At 41.4% G+C, this 24489-nt stretch overlaps 1 protein-coding gene across 1 annotated transcript in view; it reads right to left on the bottom strand.

Annotated features, from left to right (window-relative positions):
- The window catches only part of CEMIP (cell migration inducing hyaluronidase 1), a gene marked incomplete at both ends in the record, with an annotated part of 49038 nt that extends 24549 nt beyond the window's left edge, over positions 1-24489 (bottom strand). The window contains 12 exons of the mRNA XM_079541073.1: positions 1951-2160; positions 2735-2910; positions 10520-10711; positions 11718-11859; positions 14028-14149; positions 14768-14863; positions 15424-15494; positions 19750-19929; positions 20325-20561; positions 21303-21441; positions 22124-22276; positions 24414-24489. Of these exons, the coding sequence (XP_079397199.1) occupies positions 1951-2160; positions 2735-2910; positions 10520-10711; positions 11718-11859; positions 14028-14149; positions 14768-14863; positions 15424-15494; positions 19750-19929; positions 20325-20561; positions 21303-21441; positions 22124-22276; positions 24414-24489 (1794 nt within the window). The remainder of the gene's footprint in view (positions 1-1950; positions 2161-2734; positions 2911-10519; positions 10712-11717; positions 11860-14027; positions 14150-14767; positions 14864-15423; positions 15495-19749; positions 19930-20324; positions 20562-21302; positions 21442-22123; positions 22277-24413) is intronic.

The following is a 24489-nucleotide window of genomic DNA, read 5'->3' as shown; positions in this document are numbered from 1 at the left end:
GCTTTCAATTCAGCCATTAGCAAAAATTGAATGGTTAGAATAAAAAATAGGTTAAACGTAGAGTTTAGTATTGATAAATTTTGATAAATTACAATCAGCAGAGATTACATTCTTAACAGTTTAGATTTTAGATCCCAGAATCTAAGATTTCTCCAGGGTGCTTTTTCCTGAAGGCGAACCGTGGTCATTTAGGGAGAAGTGGCTGTTGAGTAACAGCAAGAGAGAAAGCTGTTTTCATCAGCTGCCTCAGTCTGTCTGAATTTCATTGTGTCATCATGTCTGAAAAGCATGAGCACATGCATCCCTCTGCCATGCATCTCCCAAAGTTGTCCCTTGGAGAAAGCACAAGAGACAGAACTATTTCCCAATGCTCTATACAAATCTATTTATCTGACCAGTACAAAAAATGCCAGGCACAGAGCATTTGCTTTGGCAACTATTAGTGAACAAGGAATTAAGATCTCATGTTAGACTGATAAGCAGGGCTCTAGCTGGTCTGCAGTTCACCAACAGCTGTGCAAACTCTGTATACATAGATAGTGTGTTTATGGTGCCACTGGTAAGAACCGTCTGTGGCACACAAATCCTGAAACAGTGCCCTTCTACTCTGCCTATTCACTGCATGCTCATCCCCTGTGCTGGTGACTTTGAATGGACAGTTCTCATATGACCCTGAGTGTCATATTTATATACTTTTTCCCTACAAGATGAGTTCAGTCACTAGATTTCATGTTATAAACTTAGAAGGACAGAGATCAGAAGCAGGATTCACAAATAGAAGATAAAAGCCATTCCTATTCTGGAACTGTCCTCACTTTAACTTCTGTGCATTTCAATTATGCCTGTGACTTCCATTTCCATTGCTGCCACTTTTGGAGGCAGTATCCTGCATTCCTCGCCAAAAGGAAGGCTTTGTATTTGAACTGATACTTCGGAAAAAAGTTGGATAGTCAAACTTGATGTTTATTCCATATCTTTAGCAGCTCTGCTTTTGGGATAGATATCTTTATACTTCCTGAATGCAAGTAAAGATTCCTCTTTTCTCCTGTCTGGTTTTGTGAGTGGAGCTGATTGGATATATAGTTTCAGGAGCAGCATTCATTCAGAACATTCTGGATCTTGGTTTCCTTACCATCATCAGGTGGTGGAAAATACCCTATGTTAAGTTCTTGGCGTGGTTGGCTTTGAAGATACTGTCTTAAAATGATGGGGAGTTCAAGACTAATAAAGCAACAAGGGCTGGGACCAACACAACTTATTCCTATCCCAGAAGTGCCAAAGGAACAACTGTGCTGGGGAACAAAGGTGGGGTGGCAGTGAAAAAAGCCTCCTGGGTTCCGTACCATGCTCCAGGATGCTCAGTATGATAATGTTTCCCTCTGCACACTTACAACAAAGAAGGTGGCATCTCTACATCTAAGGGAAAATCTGACTGTGCTCCTAGCACTTCTGCTGCACTGAGAAGTGCCTGATAAGCATAGGTCATTATATAGATTTATTCAAAATGATTTTCTGTTGTGGAGATTAATTCTGACAAACCAGAGCTCTGTGAATGTTTAATGTTCTGAATAGCATTACAAACCCAAAGCTTTATTATAGGAGAGATGAAGGATACTTAAACCTTCTGATTATCGTCTTTAAATAGCAAGCTCTGGCTATAGTCGGGTCCAACTACTCATTAGAGATGGGCTGGTCCACAGACATCCCTGCCCAACGACAAAAGCTCTGCCTGCTCTGATTCACACACAGCCTGCAGTGCCACTTTGTTTCCTCCTTTTTAAGAATGCAGGTTGAAATACACCTGGAACATCTATGTAATCAGGAGAAAGAGACAGATCCTATTTCTAACAATAAAACACCTTACATTGCAGTAATTAAGCTGTATTCACACTATGAGGAAATAATTTGACTGGTGCCTGGATCTATAAGGTAGGCATTGGGGTTTCTTACCAGCAAACCATTGGATCCGTGGATTGTGACACAGCGGGAGAAGGTATGGTGGATGGAGACATCCTTCACATATGTTGGAGGGTTGTAGCCTCCTTTCTCGTCTACATCTCCAGCCATGTGGAAGTGAATTGGGTAATGTCCCATTGTCTGCTGGCCCATATATTTCAGTTCTAGACCTTCAAGATGGGTAGCCTTAAAATCAAGACCGATCTGGAGAATGACAGAACATCAGTCAAGAAAGATAAAACGGTGTTGAGGGCAAGAGGGTGGGGGAATACAGGAATGTAGAGCAATGGATGTATCTGCTAGAGAGATTTACTATGTGCGAGAGAGTGTATGGCTGCAGGGCAAAGGAGAGAGTCATGATAGCTAAGGTGACCATAGCTGTTCTTTGATACTGTCACTGCTGCCATGGCTACTTTTGACTTCATTTTGGAAGAAAAAGACATTTAGATTTAATGTTTCCCATGAGTTTCAGTCACTCGGGCTCAAAATGAACCTCCTGTTTGGAGCACCACTGGCATTTGGGGAAAACTAGAATTGGAATATGGAAGTTATATCCTGGATGGGTTAAGCACCAGCCTCGCTGGGTACTGTCTGCATGGGTGTATTTCAAAGCTGAGGGACTGGCAGCAGCAGTGGGGTGGATCTGCCGCAACACAGGGAGGGGCTGCTTGCTCAGCAGCTGACACAAGAGATTCCTCCATTCCTGCAGCCTGACTTTCTCAGTACACGAAGGTGTGGCTGGGTGGAGAAAAGTGCAAGGGGAAGGCTCCAGCCCTACCTTGATGTGTCCCCCAAAGGTGTCGAAATCAAAGAAGGAGCACAACTTGCTGCTGTACTCATAGCACTGCCCCTCCATCTCGCCCATGATCACAACGTTCCTGCTCAGCAGCCCCACTTCTGCCCGCATGTCGACGCCATCAATGACTTCGCCAACGTGGAGGTACGCTGCTTTCCCTGCAGGAACAAGATCCATTTTCAGAGTTACTCTGCCAGCGCTGCTGGTTTCCCCTTGTGCTTCCTGTGGTGGGGTTGGTCGATAATGAAAAGAGCATTGGAATCAGCAAAAAACTGTTGGCTGACTCCTCAAAAGGCGGAAGGCTGGAGCACAGGTGTCCCTCTATGTCCTGCTGAGACATTTTCAACAGAGGAAGTGGGATTTTTGGTCTGAAGTTGCTCCAGTTAGCCAGGGAGCTAAACCAACAGGCTGTCTGACAAAACACTTCTCCGACCTTAGAAAGAGACTGTGATCACTTCAGAACTGCACTTCAGAACCTCTCCCTGCTTGCTATCCAGAACTCTCAATTTAGATCTGTCTGCACATCTCCTGCTTGCTCCCAACACCTCCCTCTGCCCCGCACATAGGCAGCTGATAGGACTGCATGCCAGACCACATTGCCTCTAACCTGCCTCCACAAACACACCTGGTTCTGTGGAGGGGTTAAAACCACAGAGAGCCCTCCCTGCCCTGAGCAGAAAGGGGTGAAGCCCAGGCACTGTGGATGCCTAGAGAGCAAAATATTCTCTTTGCTGTAATTTCATTCAAACGTATTCATGCTCCTTCCTTCCTTCCTCGGCTTTCTGCAGAGAATGCAGTTGGAAAAAGGTTCATCTTACGGACTACATTCTGTATTATTCCAGTAAAAATAAGTAATAAACTCTTTAAGTAAACACTGAACTTTCAGGAATGCTACACTTGCATGTATTTCATTTCAGTGGAATCATTCAAAGCAGTAATTAGAAACAAATGGCAAGCCCAAAGCCTGGCTATCATTGTGAAGTACTTTGTGCTGCACTAGAAATGGCAAGTTGCGTGGAGGATTTTGAGCACTGAAACATTCTTGTTTTAACCAAAACACACTGCTATGACTTTATAACAAAGATAAGCAAACACCATTCACTCCCCCTTTCTGCTGGTGCTGGGAGCAGCGTAGTTCAAAAGCAATACTGGGATTTGGGAAAGATTGATGCTCCTTCTTGCTGCCTGCAAGGCAAGGTCCACACCACTGTCTGCCATGGGCACAGGGTGCTGTGGGAATTGGATGCTCAACCCCAAAAGTGACGGCACCAAGAGGCCATGGGTTTGCATCTCGCTTGTATTTGCAGTTTCTTCCCTGAGCTTTCCCACAGAGCTGCCATAAGCCAGGTCTATTCAGGTTTGTGGCCAACATCAGAACCCAGCTTACCCCCAAAACAGCTCTGCTTCCCTTATTCACTGCTATTTAAAAAGCAGTGGCAGCGGTGTCCTCTGCACAGGGATGCCCAATGCTGTACCATTGAGCAGCTCTGCTAGGGAACAGAGCCCAGAGCCAAATGGTTATGAAACCATTTTCAAGCTGTTACTTTTTAGTTTCCCTCCAAGCTGACCTTTCCTTGATTTACTGAAGTGCAGGAAGAAGTTCAGATAATCTGAAGAATGTCCTATTTCAAGCCACATCCCCAGGATTTGTGGCAGTGGAATTAGATGGGCAGTTTTGTTATTTATGTGCTGAGCTCTAGAATAATAAATGTCATGCTTGCATGTATTTAATTTAATTTAACACCAGTCCAGACATGCAAAATAGCATAAGTACTGGCAGGAATGTTAAATACGCATTAACCAGTTTCTAAATATAACTCCTTGGGTGCATGTTTTTCACTTTCTGCTTTTGCTGACTTGACTTGTTTTGAGATAAAAGGAGAGATGGAAAGCAATCCCCTTGCAATGTGAAAGTGGATTTTGAATAATAGCTCCTTTAACAGAGTTTTGAAAAACAAACCTCTCCTCCCAGCAGCCAGAAATCCAAGCTGCCCACGGCTGTGGGGCCATCCCACTGACACGGCTCACGGGAGACAGAGCCGGGCATGGGATCGCTCTGGTGATGTCAATTCCTGCTGGAAACTGGCACCAGGCACTTCCCATGGGGCCAGAAGCACTGCGATGTGCGTCCATAGACACGTGGCACCTCCACTGGCACGGCCGGTGATTGGCATTAGGAAGGAAATCAAACAAAAGAGGCTGCTCCACGGTGTGCTTGGGCAGCTCACATGGCACTGGGAGCGTCCCACTGCAGGGCTGTAAACCTGAAGCCAGGCTGCTGCTCGTCTCCCCAAGGAGCAGTGTGACATCTGAGCATGGGCAAACCAAGCCAGTCCAGAAGTGGTTTGGGGCAAAGAAAGGCAACTCTGTGCTGAGAATAGAGGAGGACTGTGCCTGCTGCTTCAGCATCAAAGCCATGCCTGGGATTGCCCAAGCAATTATGAGTGCAGGATCACTGATTCACCATCTCCTCTCTGAGCACATTCATGCTGCATCCCTCACGGACAGATGTTGCTTTGCTGGTGAGCCAGGCTTGTACTGCATTATAATCTAAACCAAACAAAGCCGTATGCTGACACAGATTACATCTCCCCACAACAGGCCCGTGTGATTGAGCTCAAAAGAACGCCCTGGCTTTGCTGCTCTTTGTCATACCAGTACCTTCACTTAGCAAAATGTTAATTCTCAGGGAAAAATAAACTGCATTAATGTATGGGCTTGCTGACAAAGGTCTTGATTCAGCGAAATAGGAGACCACTTCCATGCTTATGACTCAAGATAGTGACTATTAAAGTCACCAGTGCACTTAGTAAGGAGAAGGTAATTATTAAAAGAAAGTATGCATTAAGATAAACATAGATGATCCACTAATCAAAGACACACTTATGTCAACATCACAGCAATTCCGAGTCTCTCCAAGCTGTACAAAGCTCCAGGAAAACCTGCCATACCTGAACCTAACCCCAAAGCCTGGGCTCAGGCTTTATCACACTTGGGAAGGGTGGAAATGTAGAACAGTTTCAGAAGCTCCAGGTGTGGGTGGTGCTCTGGTGAGTAACACTCAGAGATGTCTCTAAAAAACCTCCCTGGTATATTTCTACTTTTCTAAATGCTTTGGCTTTAAATGCCATAAAGTCCCACATATCTCTTTCAGAAGTGAATCGGGCATCTGAAAGTCTGTATTTGGTGAAGATAAAGTGGAGCTAAGATGCTTCTGGATTTGTTCTTTTTCCCTAAGGAGTTTTTTGTTCTCCTCCAGGCTCTGTGAATTAGACCTTCCCTCTCATGGTCTTTCAATGCTTCCCACACCAGAGTTTCTAAAGGGAATCATAGAATCATTAAAGCTGGAAAAGACCACTCGGGTCACCCAGTCCAACCATCAGCACACCCCCACCATGCCCACTGATCACATCCCTCAATGCCACATCCCCATGGTTCTTGCACACCTCCAGGGTTGGTGACTCCACCACCTCCCCAGGCAGCTGTGCCATTGCAGCACCACTCTAAATACAAACTTGCCTGCTTACTTCATGTAACACAGTGACAATAAATCCTTCAGGGAACCTTTAAAACCAGTGCAACTCATTGCAGATGCCAGCCCACACTTCTGTCAGATTTAGCATTTTTGCCAAGTGTTTGTCATCACTGGTGGTTACGTCCCTGTTGCTTTCTATTTAATAATTGATAAATGTTCTCACAAACATCCTATCAAATTGTTCTGAATTGGTTTGATGGGATTTGCTCTTGCATGCCTCAAATGCAACACAGCATGGCTTGAGAGATCTGACCAGCCTTGAGTCATACACTACATCCTGACATCTTACTGAATAATTACTCCTTAAATTGAGGGAAAGCAGGCTTTAAGTGAAAGGACTTATAGTAAAAAGGATGAAGCTTTACAAGGAGTTCAAAGCAATGCCCAGAGATAGAAGGAAAAGACTGCTGAACAGACTGCTAGAAAGGTGCCTTACACAATGCTTCCTGCCCAACCCTCAAGTACCAGGGATGCCTCAAAAAAAGAACTTCTGGCAAGTTCCAGCAAAAAATGATGTCAGCTTCTGAAGAGAACCCTCTAAATCTCAGAAAGTATCTGAATTTTGCTGGTAGAGTAACTTCTCCCTTCATAGCACACAACGAATGGTGACGCAGGCAGTTTCTGGGAAGTTGTTAGATCACTATGTATCTACATGTTTAATTCAAAGTTCTCTACATTAACAAGTAGCTCCATCTCTCTGCAGTATTCCCTGCCCCATAAGCAAGATTTAAGATATGTAGGCTCATAATAACAGATTCACTAATATGTGGGATAATTGAAGTAATTATGCTATGCACAAAAAGGTTCTTCTTGTTTTATCAAGAGCACATAGACACACAAAAGGGCATTTCATCCTTTCTATTCCATGGTGAAACTTATCAGCATTGGTAGTAACTTCACACAGTGCAGTGAAGATGCAGATAAGACTTGTTTCCCAGGGAAACTAGACCAAATACTTGATTTTCCTACTATCCAGTGCTGCCACAACACAACCCTTCCTTCCTTCCTTCCTCCTCCCTCCCTCTGCCCTGTGCCATCGTCCCTGCCCTTGGGAACCTGCAAGATCAAAAGGTTTTAATCTGTTCCCACAGAGGGGAAAAAAAAAAAAAAAAAAAAAAATTCAAACAAAGGAGGCCAGTGGAGAAAAGTCCTCCATTTATCAGAGTGACCGTCTGACCAGGAGCAGGACCTGCAGAGCTGAGCCCTCGCCCAGGCTATGCTTCCCTGTGGGAACAGCAGCTTTGACTTGAACGAAGTTGCTGCGATAAGGGAGCACATAAGATCAGTCCCTGCGTGTCCTCCCTTGCTTCCTATACTGAGATTGTCAGAAGTCTGGTTAGACACCCAAATCCTACTGAAAAAAATCCTGACGGTAATTGAGTATTTACTCTTAAGCTTTTTGGAAAAGCCCAGCCTCTAATCAGGCCACTTCTAGCCAGTAAAGCAAGTAGGAGTTTTCAGCAGGAAGTATCAATATAAATGGGGCAGGACCTAAACAATAAGTCTGACTTTTTTGCCCTAATACACTAAACTATGTCTATTAAACTACTAGCAAATGATGAGAGCACCAATTATAATTAAACCTTCTTACGCCAAGTGACTGCCACAACAAATCAGCTGTCCACACAGATGAGTTTTTCTGCCTCTTTTTAAAAAAGTCTCCAAGTAGTTCAGACCTGAAACTCAAGTTTATTTCCAAAAAAGAAAGGATAAAAAAAAATAGAGATTAAAATGAACACAAACCATCTGGGTAGGAACGGTTTTATCATTTTTCTTTTAAAGGACAGACTTCAGGAGTTCTCAGCTGCTAAACTAAAACTCTCGAGATAATCAGGCCACGCCACTGACTACAAATGACATCCCTGGAGACGCCGTGTATAAATATATCTGCATGGAAGCCTTTTCTCAGGAGGAGCAAAGCAGTCCTTAATAACTCACATCAGGAAAGGAAGCAGACATTTATGACAAGTGCTTTCCAAATGCAAATCAGAGCTGAGCACTGCTGCACAAGCACAGGGGGATGCTCACCTAGCATGGAGATACCACCCCCTGGCTCATTAGTGTTCCTTATCCTGTCTAATTGCACATCATGGCTCAGGGCAATGGATGTTAGGTGATGGTTAGGCATGGAGAAAGTCAGGCATCTCCTGGCTGCTAAAGACAGGACAACTCAGCCTTCCCTTGTTTTATTTCATCAATGCTGAACTTAGAATCAGGCAGATGATCTTATTTTCTGGTGAGAGTGTGCTTTTGCTACAAGAAAATTGGATGTGATTGTTACTACTGGACCAAATTTTGCCCTGATTTATATAATCAGTGAAATCCCATTGACGTCAATGAAGTTGCCTGGATATAAGTAAAGGCAGACTTTGGCTGCAGTGCTCATGTCATTTGTGGTAATAAAAGGAATGTCCTAATTCTCCTAAAGAGTAATTGGAGACCAAGAGCATAATTACTTTAACAAGTGTTTCCACTGCTTCTTTACTTGAAAATCACACTAACTTTTTTTGTAGTTTTTAACCCCTTATTAATTTCTTCAAACTAACTCAGTTGCTGTTGTTATAGAAGATAAAAACAAGATTTTTTCAGATCCATTAGATTATGGGAATTTCAAGAGATTTATTTCTATGTCATCTTTATTTTCACTGATGATCTTCCAAGATCATCTTCACGATGTAATTTGTAACATACTGGTCTGGTACAGTTTTTCCAACAGCTCAAAATTACTAAAGAAAAACATCCAACTTGGAGATGTGTCTTCTTTGAAACTACTAGTCATTTTAAGTCATAAGACTATGATACATTCACGCTGTGAATAATATTTTTCTTGGCTTGACGGGCAGCTCTCTTTCAGACTGTCTAACAATGAATGGCGAGAGCCCTGTGGGAGGCGGCTGCCAAAGGAAGCACATTCAATGCCTTCCAGAAGATGTTGCATCAGAGATAATGCAGCTCTTTTCACAGAACCGAGCAAACTCCCAGGTGCACTGGATGTTCCAAGTGCCCCGATGGTTTCTCAGAAAGATCTTACTGTAAATGCTGTCAAAACCTCTTCCTAAAGAAATCGCCAGAGCAGAAGCAAAAGATATGGTGACGTGCATGTTTCACAACCAGGCAAATTCTGCCATAAAAAATGGCTTCAGCTGTTACATGCTTTTATACTGTAAGATTGTGTAAGATTACACTTGCTTTTGTAAAGCATGGCAATTGAAAGTTCATGTATTTACAAAAGATGCAGCTCACTTGATATTTCCATGTTCTGCTCATTACCATGCCAAAATCTAGCCCTGGAAGAAAAAGGCCACCTCACAGACTCAAGTGCAGTTGCAGATTTTCCCCTTTGCATTTTACTTTCATGCTCATAGCAGAAACAGTATGTGCTTCATCATGGAAGTGTGTCTGAAGGTCACTTTACAATCACTAGACTGCAAGGTCCTCTCATCAAAAGCAATTTGTTCCAGATTTGAGCTAGTCACCTTCAACAGAAAAATGCTGAAACTCTGCAAAGCTTCCTGCTCCTTCTGCTCAGACTAATTTAGCAGCACTCTACAGCCTCCATTTCCTGTGGCTCAGGATAGTACATGTGCCACATGACTCCAGAAAAGTTTGGTTAATACATCACCTCAGAGCAATGCAGTCTAGAGACACAGCAAAAGAGAAACAGTAGCTTTAGTAGTAAAACAAAAATAAAATAAATCTAAAATGTAAGATTACTTGTCTTGTTAGATACAACTCTTTTAGGAAAATAGCCAGCTGGTCCATTACTTCATAACCTTAAAATTTCTCACACTCGAATCCTCCCTTACCACGCTCCTCAGATCAGCTGTGCTCATCTCCTGCTTTCCAGGAAGTGATACATTTTTAAATACAGATATACAAAATTGAACGTTTCAAATACACGTCCAAAGTTTGTCTCTATGAAATAAATGCATCCATTCAACAATAAGCTTGAGGACAAAAAAAAAAAAAAAAAAAACCAAACCAAAACAAAACAAAAAAAAAAAACCCAAAAAAAACCCAGTGTCAGCTTTGGAAAGGGAAGACAGAAAGGAACCAGAATCAAGTTAGATGATTTTCTACTAAGAAAATCACGTGTTCCCAAAAGTATCATCAGAGCTAGACATCAAATACAGGTGTCTTTTAATTTTTTCTGATTCTTAATGGAGTTCACTCAGTGAAAATGATGGAATTTGTGAAATGCAACACTAATGTGACAAGATGAATCACCTCACCTGCAACCTTGACCTGGGTGGGTCTGCAAGATGGGCATGGCAGTACTTGGAACTCCTCCGCCTGGTACATGGAGTAGTCAGTGCTTGCAACCACAATCCTGTCTCCAGGCTCCCATGAGCTCACATCATCCACCAGATTCAGCACCGTGCTGTTCACGTTGGTGTCAATGGTTACTGTAAGCTTTGGTTTCACTGCAAAGCCAAAAGGAAGGGTGGAGGACTCAGTTAATCTTATCACAAAGTGCCAGTCTTTTTTTTTTTTTTTTTTTTTTGCCTGGAGCACCACCAAAAAAGATGATTTCCTCATTCAGTATAAAACAGTTAACTCTTCCAATCATGCTTGTTACTGGCTTAAGCTTGGAAAGCAAGCAAACAAGAAAGTGTTTTTCTGCCAGATGTGTGCAGGTGGATTTTCCACTAATCCCATGGCTACAATTTGAAGTAGCATTGAGTGGCTCATTTTCACCCCACCCACTTACTAGTAGCTCTTCTGGGTACTGGGCACTGTTATTTACTGCAGCCAAATGGTCTGCAACATAACGATTGTTTTTTTTTTCCAACAAAACAACAGTATTCTACCCTCCTCTTCCCACCAGCTGAGCACTCAAGAATCCTAAAGACCTGTCCAGTGGCCAAGTTATGCACAGTGGTGTTGGAATTAACAACTATAAAACAAAGTATTTCAAAACCTGTTGTCTTTGCACACAGTGATTGACTAATCCTACCTCATCCTAAAATGCTTCGATTGAAACTCAAGATATTTACGGGAAGGAACTTGTCAAGTGTTTTCCATGGTGCTGCTTGGCTTTGGAGTCATACTCTGCTTTCTCTGGTAGGGCTCAGGAACTTTTCCTGAGGTAAATCTACAGCCGTTGTATCTATGTTCACATCAATAGCTCATCCAAAATTTCATCTTGAGAAATTACTGTAATTGTTCTTCCATTGAATAGGAGTCAGTCATTGGAAGGCAGTATTTCTGCTTTTTGTTGGTCTGGTTTATACCTATACCATCTACCTTAAGCCAAGCACTCAATGGAGAAGACTCTGTGCCTCTGGACATCTGAAACAAGAACACTAGGCAAAATTCAAGTTCCTCATATGGCTTTACTTTCTCAGGGATAAACTACTTCTACCTTTGAAGAGCCAACCCAGAGGACAGAGAGCACAAGTGTCTGGCTTTCGAACATGGAGCACATACCAGAGCTGCCACACAGGAACCGCACTCTGTAGTTCTGGCAACCTTCACCTGTCTGGTCTTTGCCATGGCAAAGAAACCGATAGTCGTGGCCGTTCTTGTAGAAAACCTCAGTGGTTAAAATAGTTCCATCGAGGGTCTCTGCCTGGAATGAGAACAGAAATATAAAATTGGTGATACGTTCAGACACTGATGTCATCCTAAGAGGCTTTTGCTTTGAGTGATGCGCAACAGTTGTATAACAAAATGGGATGATTGGTATGTGTGCTATCCAGCTGGCACTCCAGCTGGTGCTTCAGAACAGCTATTGTATGTGCTGACTGTGTAGATTACTGCTAGTTGTATGTGTATCTCCTTTATCTATATTAAGACCATGTGCTTTCTTGGATAGGAGTATTCTGAACTTCACTAACATCTGGTCTTGGTGCCCTAGATTTTCTTTTGGTATTTGTTTGAGATCAGATGACAACACTGAACACAGATGCTTGTACCCAAATGAACTCATGCTCTCAAACCTCTCTGCTGCACTCATGTCATTGCTGGTGGCTCAGCTATACCTGAACTTTGCAGAAGAACAAGAGCAGGGAGTTCTTTCAATGAGTCAGTAACAATTGCTCTCAAAGGAAAAAATAAAAAATAGAGCTGTTCCAGTAACCTTGCTCCAAAGGGAACAAGAAGAGGAGGGCTTTTCTCACACACAGGTACCAGCCTGTAGGGTTGGCTTGAGGAAACAGCTGCATCATACAAAGAAGTGGAGGGATGTGTAGCCTCTCCTGTGCTCCTGCTGGGGCAAGCGTCACCCCTCAGGTCACAGTCCAGCTCCATAGCTTGACCCTTTCACAAAAATGCAACTAATTGCATTGGACAATCCAAATAACACATGCATTTTAACAAGGCAGCAGGAGATAAATTATCTTTCAATGAAGGGCCTGATCCTGATTAATTCATTCATGCAGACCTTCCTTACTAATGCAGCCACACTGCTGCTGCAGATAGGATTAACACCATCAGCTGAAGGAATGTGCCTCTGGCTGCACTGTGCTTCTGTTATTATCATTGTATCTTCACATTTTCACGTTCAGCACAGTTGAAGCAGGCCAGCTGGTATAAATCAGTGTAACTTTAGGAATGCGATAACAAATGCCAGGTTATGCTACCTGAGGAATTGCCCTAAAATCTGCAGAAGCTAAAAAAAAAATTGTTTTGCTTTTAATGTTCATGGGGGAAAAAAAAAAAAGTATCTATAATTTAACAGAACAGAGGAAAAAAAGGTTGATTCTGGCACAGAAGAATACATTTCTTGTTTCTCTTTCAATACACAAGCTAAAAGCGCTGTATCATAACGAACATCTGACCTCTGCTCTGAAATAAGTTGTCACTTCTAATTCATGTATATGGAAGCTGAAATGAATGTGGATTTGCTAAGGTCTGGCAGAAAGTCATAGGGCATTTTTTACCTTTCTTTTCAAAGGAGATTCTTTAGAACAAGCAGGCCTGGAAACTTAGAGTCGTACTGTCAGCATTCCCATTTACTTCAATAACTGCATTTGTGTGAAATCCACCAGTGGATGCAGGAACCTCAGATTCAACTTCCCACAGGTACGGAGTATTTTACTGGTTTTTGATAGGCAAAGCTTCTCTAGTACTTGTTTTAACAGGTAGATGGGTAAAGCATATGGCTAACACTTGCCAAAAGAAAACAAAGGCGCTTTGTTTTGATAATTTTATTTTTGCTTGAATAGGCTTCTGCAGTATCAGAAAAGATACATTTTTTCACCTCAGCCACATGGATAATTTTAATTTTTAGCACAATTTTAATGTTTAGCTCCAAATAGAATTCAAATTTCTTTCCAGAGGAAAAATAACAAACCACCAGTTGACTCCAAAAAATGGCTAAGCTCATTGGTATTTTTCCCAACTCCTACAGCTGGTTGCAATACCATCTCATTACATTCTGTGATTAATTTTTGAGGTAGGGTCCACTCCAGAATCATTTAAAAACTTTGAAATTTTCATGTCTTATTTTTTTCCTACAAGCTTCCAGCAGGGAACCACATATTTCACGATAGCATCTGTGCTGTCCCTGACCCCATCTGCACTCCTTTTCATGCCAGAGCCAGAATTTACTGAAAGGAGCTTAATTCTACAAGCATTTGTCTCAAAACAAGACTAGACAGAACTTGTTGGTTATATATTACAGCTGGAAAATAATCAGTGTCTTTTATTTAGAAACAAAAGTTACTGACAAGCACAATATTTTGGGGGCTCTCATCTCACGCTGCCTCTCTAAAGCAAAGAGGTAAGCTGGCCTACCTGGATGTCAATGGGCTGCCTACAGATTTTATCAGGGTGAGCAGCTTTGAAGTCAGAAAGCTTCTCCATGTCTTTAGATCTTGCTTTCTCGGGCTTCTCAAACCACTCTGTCCATTCTACATCTGGAGACAAGTGCAAACAAGAAGAGTCATTTGAAAGTCACACCTAATGAATGCAGCAAAAACACATGAAGCATAATTTGATCTCAGATATCATTCACAAGTTTCTTCTCTGATGATCTGATTCCTGTCTCTTCCTGCCACTCTGTCAGCCGCTTGTAATGATGCTGTGAAGTGCAACCAGCCAAAGGAGAGCAGAGTTATTAAAAGCTGCATAATTGGAGTACGCAGTATGAGCATTATTAATAGTTATGGCTTTTGGATCCGGTCCTCCTTCGTTGTCTTTTTGGATTTTCAGCTCAAGTTTCAGTTACTGTATGTTGTCTGAAACATGGACATGATGACTATGCAGTCAGAAGAAATAAGAGGCTGTGTGTGATATCTTAGATCATAAGAGATGGAATTTCATACCCAGAGCAACAGAGGAAAATGAATGCCAGTTATCCAGAGAGTCCTGGAGACAATTGAGGAAAGAATCTGTGCATGTTCTTTACTTGGGTTAGCAGCAACATAAATAGCAACTTGCAAGCCCACTCTTCCCAAATAGCTTTGCAATAAAAAGGATGGTTCACCCTATTTATCAACTCTACCACTGAGTTAAATAGCAAACAGACCTCTTACCTTGAACCCACTCACTAGTCGAAGAGACATTAAAGAGTTCTCCATTCTCAGCTTTGAATAGTTTGAATACTTTGGCCACAGCTGACCCTTTGTGACCTGTTTTTTGAAAATGGTAAAAATCAATGAATGCACTCAAAAAATGTCAAAACTGAAAAGGTAATTTTCCATGTGTATATATGCATAATTCGGGTTTATTATCCAGATTTAGCCTAGTATAACTTCCATTAAAAAGTTACTGAGACTTCAGATGCTGGACAATCAGGAGGATTCAGCTTGCAACAAAGTGGTTTTATGGAGAGATTTTGAGGCTACCAGTGCAGGACAAACTGATTATATCTTCAGTTGGTATGAACTGGGCTTGTTTCATAGCTTTTGTCAAAGAGGGAGGCAGAGGCTGAGCTCAACTGAGTTACAAGGATTTACACTGCTACAGTGTAAAACTTTTATTTCATGGTTCAGATGACCGAGGTTATACCCCACGCTTTGATGCTTCAGCTGCATTAATTGAAAGCAGTAAAATACGAAGAGAGCATTCAATTAAATATCTCTAGCCATCAATTGTTCTTAGCTTGATGTAAAGCAATGTCAAATGAGAACATCATTGACCAAGTTTAACTGCGAGTAACTTCCAAGACAGTATTTTGTGCATGAATTACCTTGATATTCAATGTGGTCTTCAACAGAAGAGGAGGGATTTCCTTTAACGGTGATAAAACTCCATGGATGCCTGGAAAATCAAAATGAGAAATGATCAAATTATGCCATGCACTTGGTGCACATTTTTTATAGCTTAATGTTTTTACCTTTCCCAACAGCTCCACGTTCAGAACAGTCTGATTGATGTGAAAGGCAATTTGATTGAAATTAAAAATATCTTAAGATTTTGTATTTCTTCAGTAAATATACCACAAGATAAAGAAGCTCAAAGACAAATCCTTGCTCACTACAGTGCTTTTCTCTTTTAAAATCTTTAAGGGGGCTTGTGTGTGACAGATGCATAGGACACCAGCAGCTCCTTGGGGAGACTGAAAATCTTTCTTTCTGTGTGTGCAATAGAGAATACAATAAAAAAAAAAAAAAAAAAAAAAAAAAAAAAAAAAAAAGCAGTTCTGCTTAAATAAATTTAGCTGCTGAAACGTTGTATATCACAATTGTCTTTGGAATGACATATGAGAATTTCTAATAGAGTGGCTGGCAAAGGGCAATAAAAAAATACCTAGATAGTGTGTGGGTGTCCAGTTTCCTCATTTTTAACATTGAATGGAGACAAAGGTTTATGAGTCTGGATTGTCTGTTCAAATCTGATCCTGTGTCAGAAATAAGTTCATTACTGCCTGATAGTTATTGGTTGAGTAGGTTCAATAGCTATCAGCAGTACTGGAAAATGAACACATGGCTGAGTAAGCAATGGAGACAGAGACTGAAGTACCTCCCAGTGCTGGAGATGAACCCAATTAGTGGGGGTCAAGAGGGAATTTCATCTCTGAAATAGAAGAAATTCTGGCATACCAGCTCTTAATGACTAACAGAATAATAAATATGCTTTTAGAGTGGTAGAGGGAGGCTCGCCCTTACCCTGGATTTAGCAAACAACCCACAGATTAAATCATGTCTTTGTCAGTGAAAATACCCAGAGGTTTCAATAGCATCAAGATGCACCCCTGAGTCTTACCGGTCACTTTACATTTACCACCTGCTGGCATAAGTGAAGTTACAAGCTACTCTGGGACTTCAGAAGAAAACACAGACATTGACAGAAAGTCACTACAGCGTGCTCAGATCCCTGCCAGCGTCAGCTGGGCTTTGCTGAGGGTCCCAGCCCTGTGCTGCAGGGGAGCACTGGCCCACCCCCATGCCCTGCCACATCCCCACAGCAAGGCGTTCCGAATGGAAAGTCCTCAGCCCCAGCACAGGACAGGCTCGAGGGAAAAGGCCAGCATAACAACCTGGGAGCCTGCCAGCCAGCCAGATGCCGGAAATCTTGCCTGTGCCAACTGCCAACGGCACTGTTGGGCTGTGATCTCCATCCAGGGAGAGGAGGGGGTGGAGAAAGGAAAGACACTTTATCACTCAGCAGGAAAGATAAGTCTTTTTTTTTCTTTTTTTTTTTTTTATACCCGTGGTCACCAAATTCAAAGCAAATGGCAAAAAAAAGATGAGGGTCCCGTAATAATCTAATAATCCAAAATAATGATCTAAAGAAAAAAGAACCTAGCTAGTTCTGCAACTCAAAGTTTGGTTCCATTTCATGTGTTACAATACTTGTTTGTCTCAGTAAGTTTATCACATAAACAATCATGAAGTCTTTCAACCCTTACACATAGACACATGCAATCTGTTTGGGCTATACGAAATGAAGGGACCAGTAAGGCCAGAGCCAAACCAGTGTTATTTGGGTGGGGTTCCAAAGAGAACAATTGTGTCATCAAGCACTGAAAAGCCTTCTTTTAATTTATTAGTTGAAGAAATAAAAAAAAACCTCATGCTTAAAGAGCAAATTCACTTTTCAAAGGAACAGTAATAGAAGAAGAATCATAGAATCGGAATCATAGGGTTGGAAGGGACCTCTAGAGATCATCAAGTCCAAATTCCTGCAGTTCTCTATAGTAGGTTGAACAGAAAAACATCCAGGTGGATCTTAAATATCTCCAGAGAAGAAGACTCCACCACTTCTCTTGGGCAGCCTGTTCCAGTGCTCTGTCACCCAAACAGTAATGAAGTTTATCCTCATGTTCAGATGGATCTGCCTATGTGCCAGTTTGTGCCCGTTACCCCCTGTCTAGTCACTGCACACCACTGGAAAAGATTATGCTTGCATCCTAATGTTCTGGACTCAGCAAATAAGCAACTGAAACTCTGCCAGGAGCACAGAACCTTTTTTGCATAAATCAGCATTGCTCGTTGTCTCTTCTACAGCAATGGGGATTTGTATAACTTTATAGTCTGGTTGAACATGGTGTAATTGGTGATAGGAATTTGTCCATGTAACTCCCTCCACCACCTCCATGAGAAAACAGCCCAGCCTATGGCTCAATAGCCTGATTCATATGGCACCTCAGAAAATACGAAATAGAAATTATCTATCTCAAATTAGTAGCTGGGTTTGACACCATTTTTGTCTTAGTATTGCCCAAGGTCAATCCCAGCCACGAGAAGATCTGATAACACGGCACTGGACTGGCCTGCAAACCCCGAATCCGAGCAGTGAGACATGCATGGGCATGCTAGAAATTAAAATCCATCCTCTTTCCTTCCTTAGAGCCTTCTTTTACCATATGGGTTAAAGTGTGTACAACTTTCTCATCCTGACTCTTTTTAAAGATTCTCCAAAAATTTCTGAAAAGCACCTGAACTTCAAGTATATACATCCCTAATAAGAGTATCGGTGTGTGGAAGGGAAACCAATAGGTCTAAATGTTGTCACGTGAAGTAAAGCAGAAGTTCTACTTGCATAAGGAAAAAACCTGGGTACATCCAACAAAGTTGCGTGTCTTCCACCCTGCCATCTAATTGCCTCTGTAAATGTCACAGCAGCTGCCATTCAGACAATTTTTCACAGTTTTTGAACATAACCACTTAGAACAGCCCTAAAAATGCAATTTTTAAACTTTGCACCACCATACAGATAGTTTTGCACATACCAGTATGCTGGTGAGAGACAATATTTACCAACCCCTGCTGCTTTGTGTTACCCACCATGTCTCTGTTATTTACATAGGGAAATATTGTGGTATTAGAGATAACAGCATGACAATGATTAGCTTTCTGACTACATACAGCAGCAGTGCTGAAAGTCACACTTCAATACAAGAATTTCTATGTATTTCCTTTATAAGCATTTACAGCAAAGTGAGAAACTAGCATTAAAACACCACAGTGGCCTAAAAACATCAAGAACAACTTACTGTTATAAACATATGGGAACACCATCAATTTATTCCTACTGCAGAATTGGGAAAGAAAGCATAATGTTCAAAAATCTTTTCCTGTATCCAAAATTTTGGTCTTTAAAAAGAAACCCATCAGGCTACTAGATTTTAATGCGAGTTCTGAGTATATGAGAGATAGGGTTGGACTGATGGAGGTAGCTGTGCTTGGAGACTATTTCTGCAGCTTTGTGTCTCTGAAATGCACTGCCTGGTGCACACAAGTCCCTGTAGTATTTTACACAACCTCTTTATTAACTGCCCCAAATGTTGCTCCATCTGCACATGCCAACTGACACTTGTGTGCTCCCATAGACTGCTCTTCAGAATCTTTTCTCCATGCAAGGCAGATATGTTTTTTCATGTTTTGCAGTGACCCCCTCAGTGACAGCAGAGTCCACAGAGGAACACACACAGAACAACAAAAAGAGAAAAAAGTGCCTATATAAACTTAGATAAACACCAAAAATATAAATGTTACAGTTGGGTGAGTAGCAAAAATTCTCAGCAATGCATGTGCCAACACAGACACCATATTTGTCACAGAAGTATTTACAGTCCACAGCATAAATTCATGCATGCTAAATTTCTGTGCTGCCAACTCCTTAAATAAGTATTAGACAAGATGACAAATATACTGTATAGATACCTACATGCATTTAGCCAGGGTTACACTGCTATTATGCTACTCTCCTTAATGTTCAACCCATTCTATCCAATGTGTGTATGCAGATATGCTTCTTAAATCTTTGAGGGATGGCTTGAGAATAAATAGGAATGATTAACTTGTAGGAATAGTATCTTGGAAAAACATCATTTTAAATACGAATAAATATGCTTCTCCTCAGTTGCTAATAAAAATACCCAATGCAGACAATGAGTGCATCTTAAACTATCTAATTAACTGCTAAAACCTCCTGTTGAAAAGTTTTCCTGTTCTTTTTTTTTTTTTTCATGTGAAAGAACTTTGTGCCTTTGAGAGAGTGGAATTATTTGGACATCTGAGAAGCATAATAAAACCTCTGTTCTGGGAGAACTGGCAGGACTGGCACATACCTAAACCCAAGGTGGAGGAAATGCTTGCTGCCCAGTTTGGTCATTGCTTTCCTGGCTGAGTCGTCCAAGTTTCTGGATCCCTCGTCATTCACTGCTACTGACAGGATCATGCCATTCGCAACTCTGTCCAAATACTGGGCAAGACGTTTGCTTTCCTCTTTTGCTCGGTAGGTATCAAATCTAAAATGATAAAAAGATACAAAAAAAAATTTACTTCAGTAAGATCACAGCTCTAAAAAGCATTACAGAATTAAATAAAAAGTGCTATAAAGAAATATCCCTTTTGTATTGTTTATAATAATGACATTATCCCATTGCAAAATCGCTTCTCTGGATTGATACCTTACAGGTTTCTATTAAATCAAATTGATTAAGGTCCATTTGACACAATAGCTAGACAATAACACTCTGTTTGCTCTTTGATTTTGGAGATGAGTGATCTAGAAAGAATTGTATACATGTGCAGTAGCACTCATTTGAAGTAGATGATAAAACATGCTTCTGATCTTGCTGAGAAGCTGTTCCAAACCTGTTTCCAGAGATTCTCAGATCTAGATAGCTGTGAAGACACTCACCGGTCTGAATGGACAACGGCCCCCATCTTTGGGTCAATCACATGGACAATGACACCCCGATGGCCCCAGCTCCTTTCAAAGTAATATCCGCCTTCTTCCATGCCACCAGGATGAAGAGTCTTGTTTAAGAAAGTCCAGGACAGCTTCTTTTTGCCATGGATCTCAAGAATGCCGCCCTCACTCACACCAATGTACTTCCGCCCAAAGTAGGGATTGGGCTCGCTGCCGTCATCCGCTCTGCATCACAGAGGGAGGAAAAGATTATCTTATGATTTGCAGAGTAAAGAAGCCTCTGCCCTTCTTTTGTTATATCCCAACAGAGAATGTCATGACTAGCAATGCATTTCCTTCAACAAACCCAAGAATCAGTAGCTGCTTACACTCTACAGTAAGTAAATGATTTGAAATGATTCTAGCAACTGCAAAAGATCAGGAGCAATCTGGAACTCAAATTATATGTTACGCAGGACTAACAACACATTTTTTGAATTCCATAGGAAGTTAACGTAGCAAAAATTTGGTAGATCTTATTTGTTGTTAAATACGAGTTTGGCATCCTTGAAAATCGGAGAGATCCTGCACCAAGCTGCAAGGCATAAACATCCTTTGGCTCACCTACTTCTCATTCTCATGCAGAAATAAAAGATGCTGAAGGAGGAATTTCAGAATAAATTAAATCTTTAGGCTTTGAGCTTATTGAGGAAAATCCATTAATCAGCCCGAGTGGCTGCAATATACTTGCTGCTTTTTTGGCATGTCCAAGCACAGTAATGTGCATTCCCCAGTAAGATTTGAAATCAAAACCAAAACTGTGTCATATTATTAAAGGCCATTTAAATTGTTTAATAAGCTACTGAACTTTCCACAAAGCACAGGTCATAATGTATCCGACAAAATGCAACTTTAAAGAACATTTTGTTCCCTGTTGTGGAAGAGACGTACTGGAAAGCTATGAGCTATTTCATTGTGCATACATACCTCCCGTATAAGATGATAACCACATTGCCTTGGTAAGGGCACATCTCACTGCCGATCCGTAACTCTCCATTATTTTCAATGAGTATATATCTAGTACGCAAAATGACAGGCTGTACATCGTCTTTAATGATCAGTTTTCCTATGTAGAAAGAGTTATGATATTTGCTTTAACACACAGCAGCTCACCAGAGGTCGTGACACCATTGTGCTACACTCAGAGCTGGGGTCTCACCTGAAATTTTGAAAAATTCTGCCTTTCCTCCCCCAAAACAGCTCTCAGTAGAAATTCTGAAGATTTTACCTGTTATTTACTCAGTTCAACTCTTGGAGAATACAAATAAGATTTATATGGAAGAGAACTCACTCAAAACTGAGACAGAAATTCAGAGTTAACATGAATAACAGCTATTTGTACTAGCAGTCAGCAGCAACACTTTGCCTCTGTCCTTGGAGATAAAAAGGCACATATGTATCTGCCTAGTCCAGAGACCCTGAGAACACAACTATTGCATTATTTTATCAGTACAATAATATAACAAAAAATGTTTTTGAAGCAAAACATGGAATTAATGAGTATACTGAGGTACTTTTGTAAATTCTCCAGAAAATATGACAAATAATTAATTATGATGGCTAGAGAACTGATAGCATCTCAGCTACCACCCACCCTTGTACCAAATTAGAGCCAGCTTTGTCCAGCAGCCAGCCAGTTCCCAGGAAGCAGTAGGAGCCTCTCCCAGCATGAGGCAGAGTGATTTAAACAGCCGAAGGGGAAAACACTCCTCATCCAGCATTGCCAACTTGGGGGCAGTATGTTTTACCTCCATCCATGATGTGGATTGAGCGGACAGTTGCTGAAGATGAGAGGAGGAGCTTCCTGCCATTGCGGATTTCGATGTGGTTTTCTTCGTTGTGACCTGGGTTCCAGATTTCTAGCTCAGGATCCTTGTCAGGACATGCCACAGCTGCTTTTGCTGGATAAAAGTGAGGAGCAGTTACCTTGTTGTGTTAAGTGCAAGATAGAAAACTCTACATCTGGGCATCTATAAGCTCCGTTCTCAGCACCCCCCTTTGCTGCTTCCCTGGAACACAACAATAGCCCAGTGCACCAGAGTACATGTGTCCTTACCTTACCATTTAAGCTGCATAGTTGTGTTTGTGGTTTTTTTTTGTTTTCTGGAAGTGTGCAAAAACATGCTATGCTGCAGAAAACTGCCAGAGAAAAGGCTGGAATTCTGACCTTCCTACAGTGACACTCTGTCTGTTCACACACATCTGGAAAAAAGTCTTTCACAGGCCCAGGGAAGAGGTTGATGAAAAATTAAAACAAGAATCGCTCCTGAAAGTGCCACCTGAGGCCTGAAAATCTTTGTTAAAAAAATATTGAGATATGTTTGCAAACTGTTTTTAGTGGGGATAGGAAGTAGAAGTGCTCAAACTCTCAACGAAGCACCACACACCTGAGAATTGCCAGTACATGCAGAAAGAGCAATAGGAATTCCACAAGAGAGACTCCAGCTTCATGAACTTCTTCAGACAGAAGCGATAAGGACTTTGAGTTCCCTCATCTCTGTGCATGGGTTTGGTTATAGATTGCAGTGACGTAATAGATAAACTGTGCTCATATCGAGTCCCAGAGACTCATGTTAAAAATATTTACTTAAGATAAAATATTTCCCTGATATAATCTCACCCAACATGTGACTTTCAAATCTTATTCTAATCGATAAAACTCACAAGTGCAGAAGTCCCATGTATCATGCATATTTTCTGAGGCTGTAAACCTTTCTAATCCTGGGAAACTGGGGTCAATGGAAGTTTGAACAATGAGCTTTTTGCAATCAGAAAGGCTTGGGAGCTCTGACCTGCTCTCCAATTCGTATCCTATAAAACTAAACCACCATATGAAAAGTACAGAAGCCACAAATCAATGATGACAGATGTGGGATGCATCCCCTGCCTTCAGCAGAATTTTGGCTCTGTCACTCAGTAGAATTTTTTGTTTGTTTTTACCCCATGGAAAGCATTCCTTTCAGTCAATGGCAAGGACTGAAAATGTGGACGCATGCAAGGAAACATGCTGGTGCTGATGCCGTTGATGGAGGCTGTTGTGTGTTACCATTGTGAAACTCAACATACATCTGTAATTCCACACCAATAGAAACAAAATTATCCACCTGCATTCAGTTTCTTCTCAAATTCCTCTACTAGCTCCATATCTTAAGAAAACAAAAAAATCAATCACTGCCTTGATGTCTCAATTAATACCAGTTAAATACCAATATTAAGGTGAGCAAGCAACATATATCTTGGTTCTCTGAGTCAAATACTGATCAGCATCCAGGGCCTGATTTTGACACTACTTGTGCCAGCCAGAAACTGGAAGTGTATTGCACATCAGCCACACTTTTTCTCACTTAAAAGGGTTGTTCTGGGTTCATTCCAGAAGACACACAGAATTATAGTTGAAAACAATAAATATTTCAGGCAGAAAATGGGACTTGCAAACAGATGCTCAGAGATAACTGTCATATACACTGACAATAAATTCAATTCATTTGCTAATGATGAGACAACAAATAAAACCAAAAGCAGTTGTTCGTATGTAGAGTTGTAATTTATCAACTAGATTCCAGGAGGTATGTCCAGCTTCCCTTTCTCCTGCAACTGCTTATGCAATGGGCTGCTTGTAGGGAACAGAAACCAAGGGCATGGATACCTCAGCTTTTCGCTGACCACGTCTGTACCTGGACACTGCAGCAAAATCCTTGCCACCCGCAGCCACAGCTATGAGGACTTGAGTTTTTTTCTTTGTTATTTCTTTGTGATGGTTTGCTAGATTTTGATAATGCTTGGCAGAGCCGGAAGGCTTCCTGTGGGTACTTTCACCTGCTGAGAAATTCCACTCTTTGCCACTCCAGCTGCTTTAATTCTGGAATATTGGCAACTCAGAAAAACGCATTTCTCCTGAGGTTTCACACCTTGTTCTTGGCTTTTCTTATAAGAAATTGGATTAAGGAGTGAAAAGTTGCTCAAAATACACCAATAATGTTGTTATTTAAAAACAGTGTTACAAACCGTGCCCTTTTTCCTTGTGACAGGAGAACTTACCTGTGCTTGCAGAAGATGCTACTAGAAGAAAAAAAACAAGGCTTTCAGCCAGATACTTGGAGGTAGGTAGAGCCAT

Source organism: Tetrao urogallus (genome assembly GCF_951394365.1).
Source record: "Tetrao urogallus genome assembly, chromosome: 11".
In the NCBI taxonomy this organism is placed as follows: domain Eukaryota; kingdom Metazoa; phylum Chordata; class Aves; order Galliformes; family Phasianidae; genus Tetrao; species Tetrao urogallus.
The sequence above is the reverse complement of the archived record's forward strand: the minus strand, read 5'-3'. Positions and strand labels throughout refer to the sequence as shown.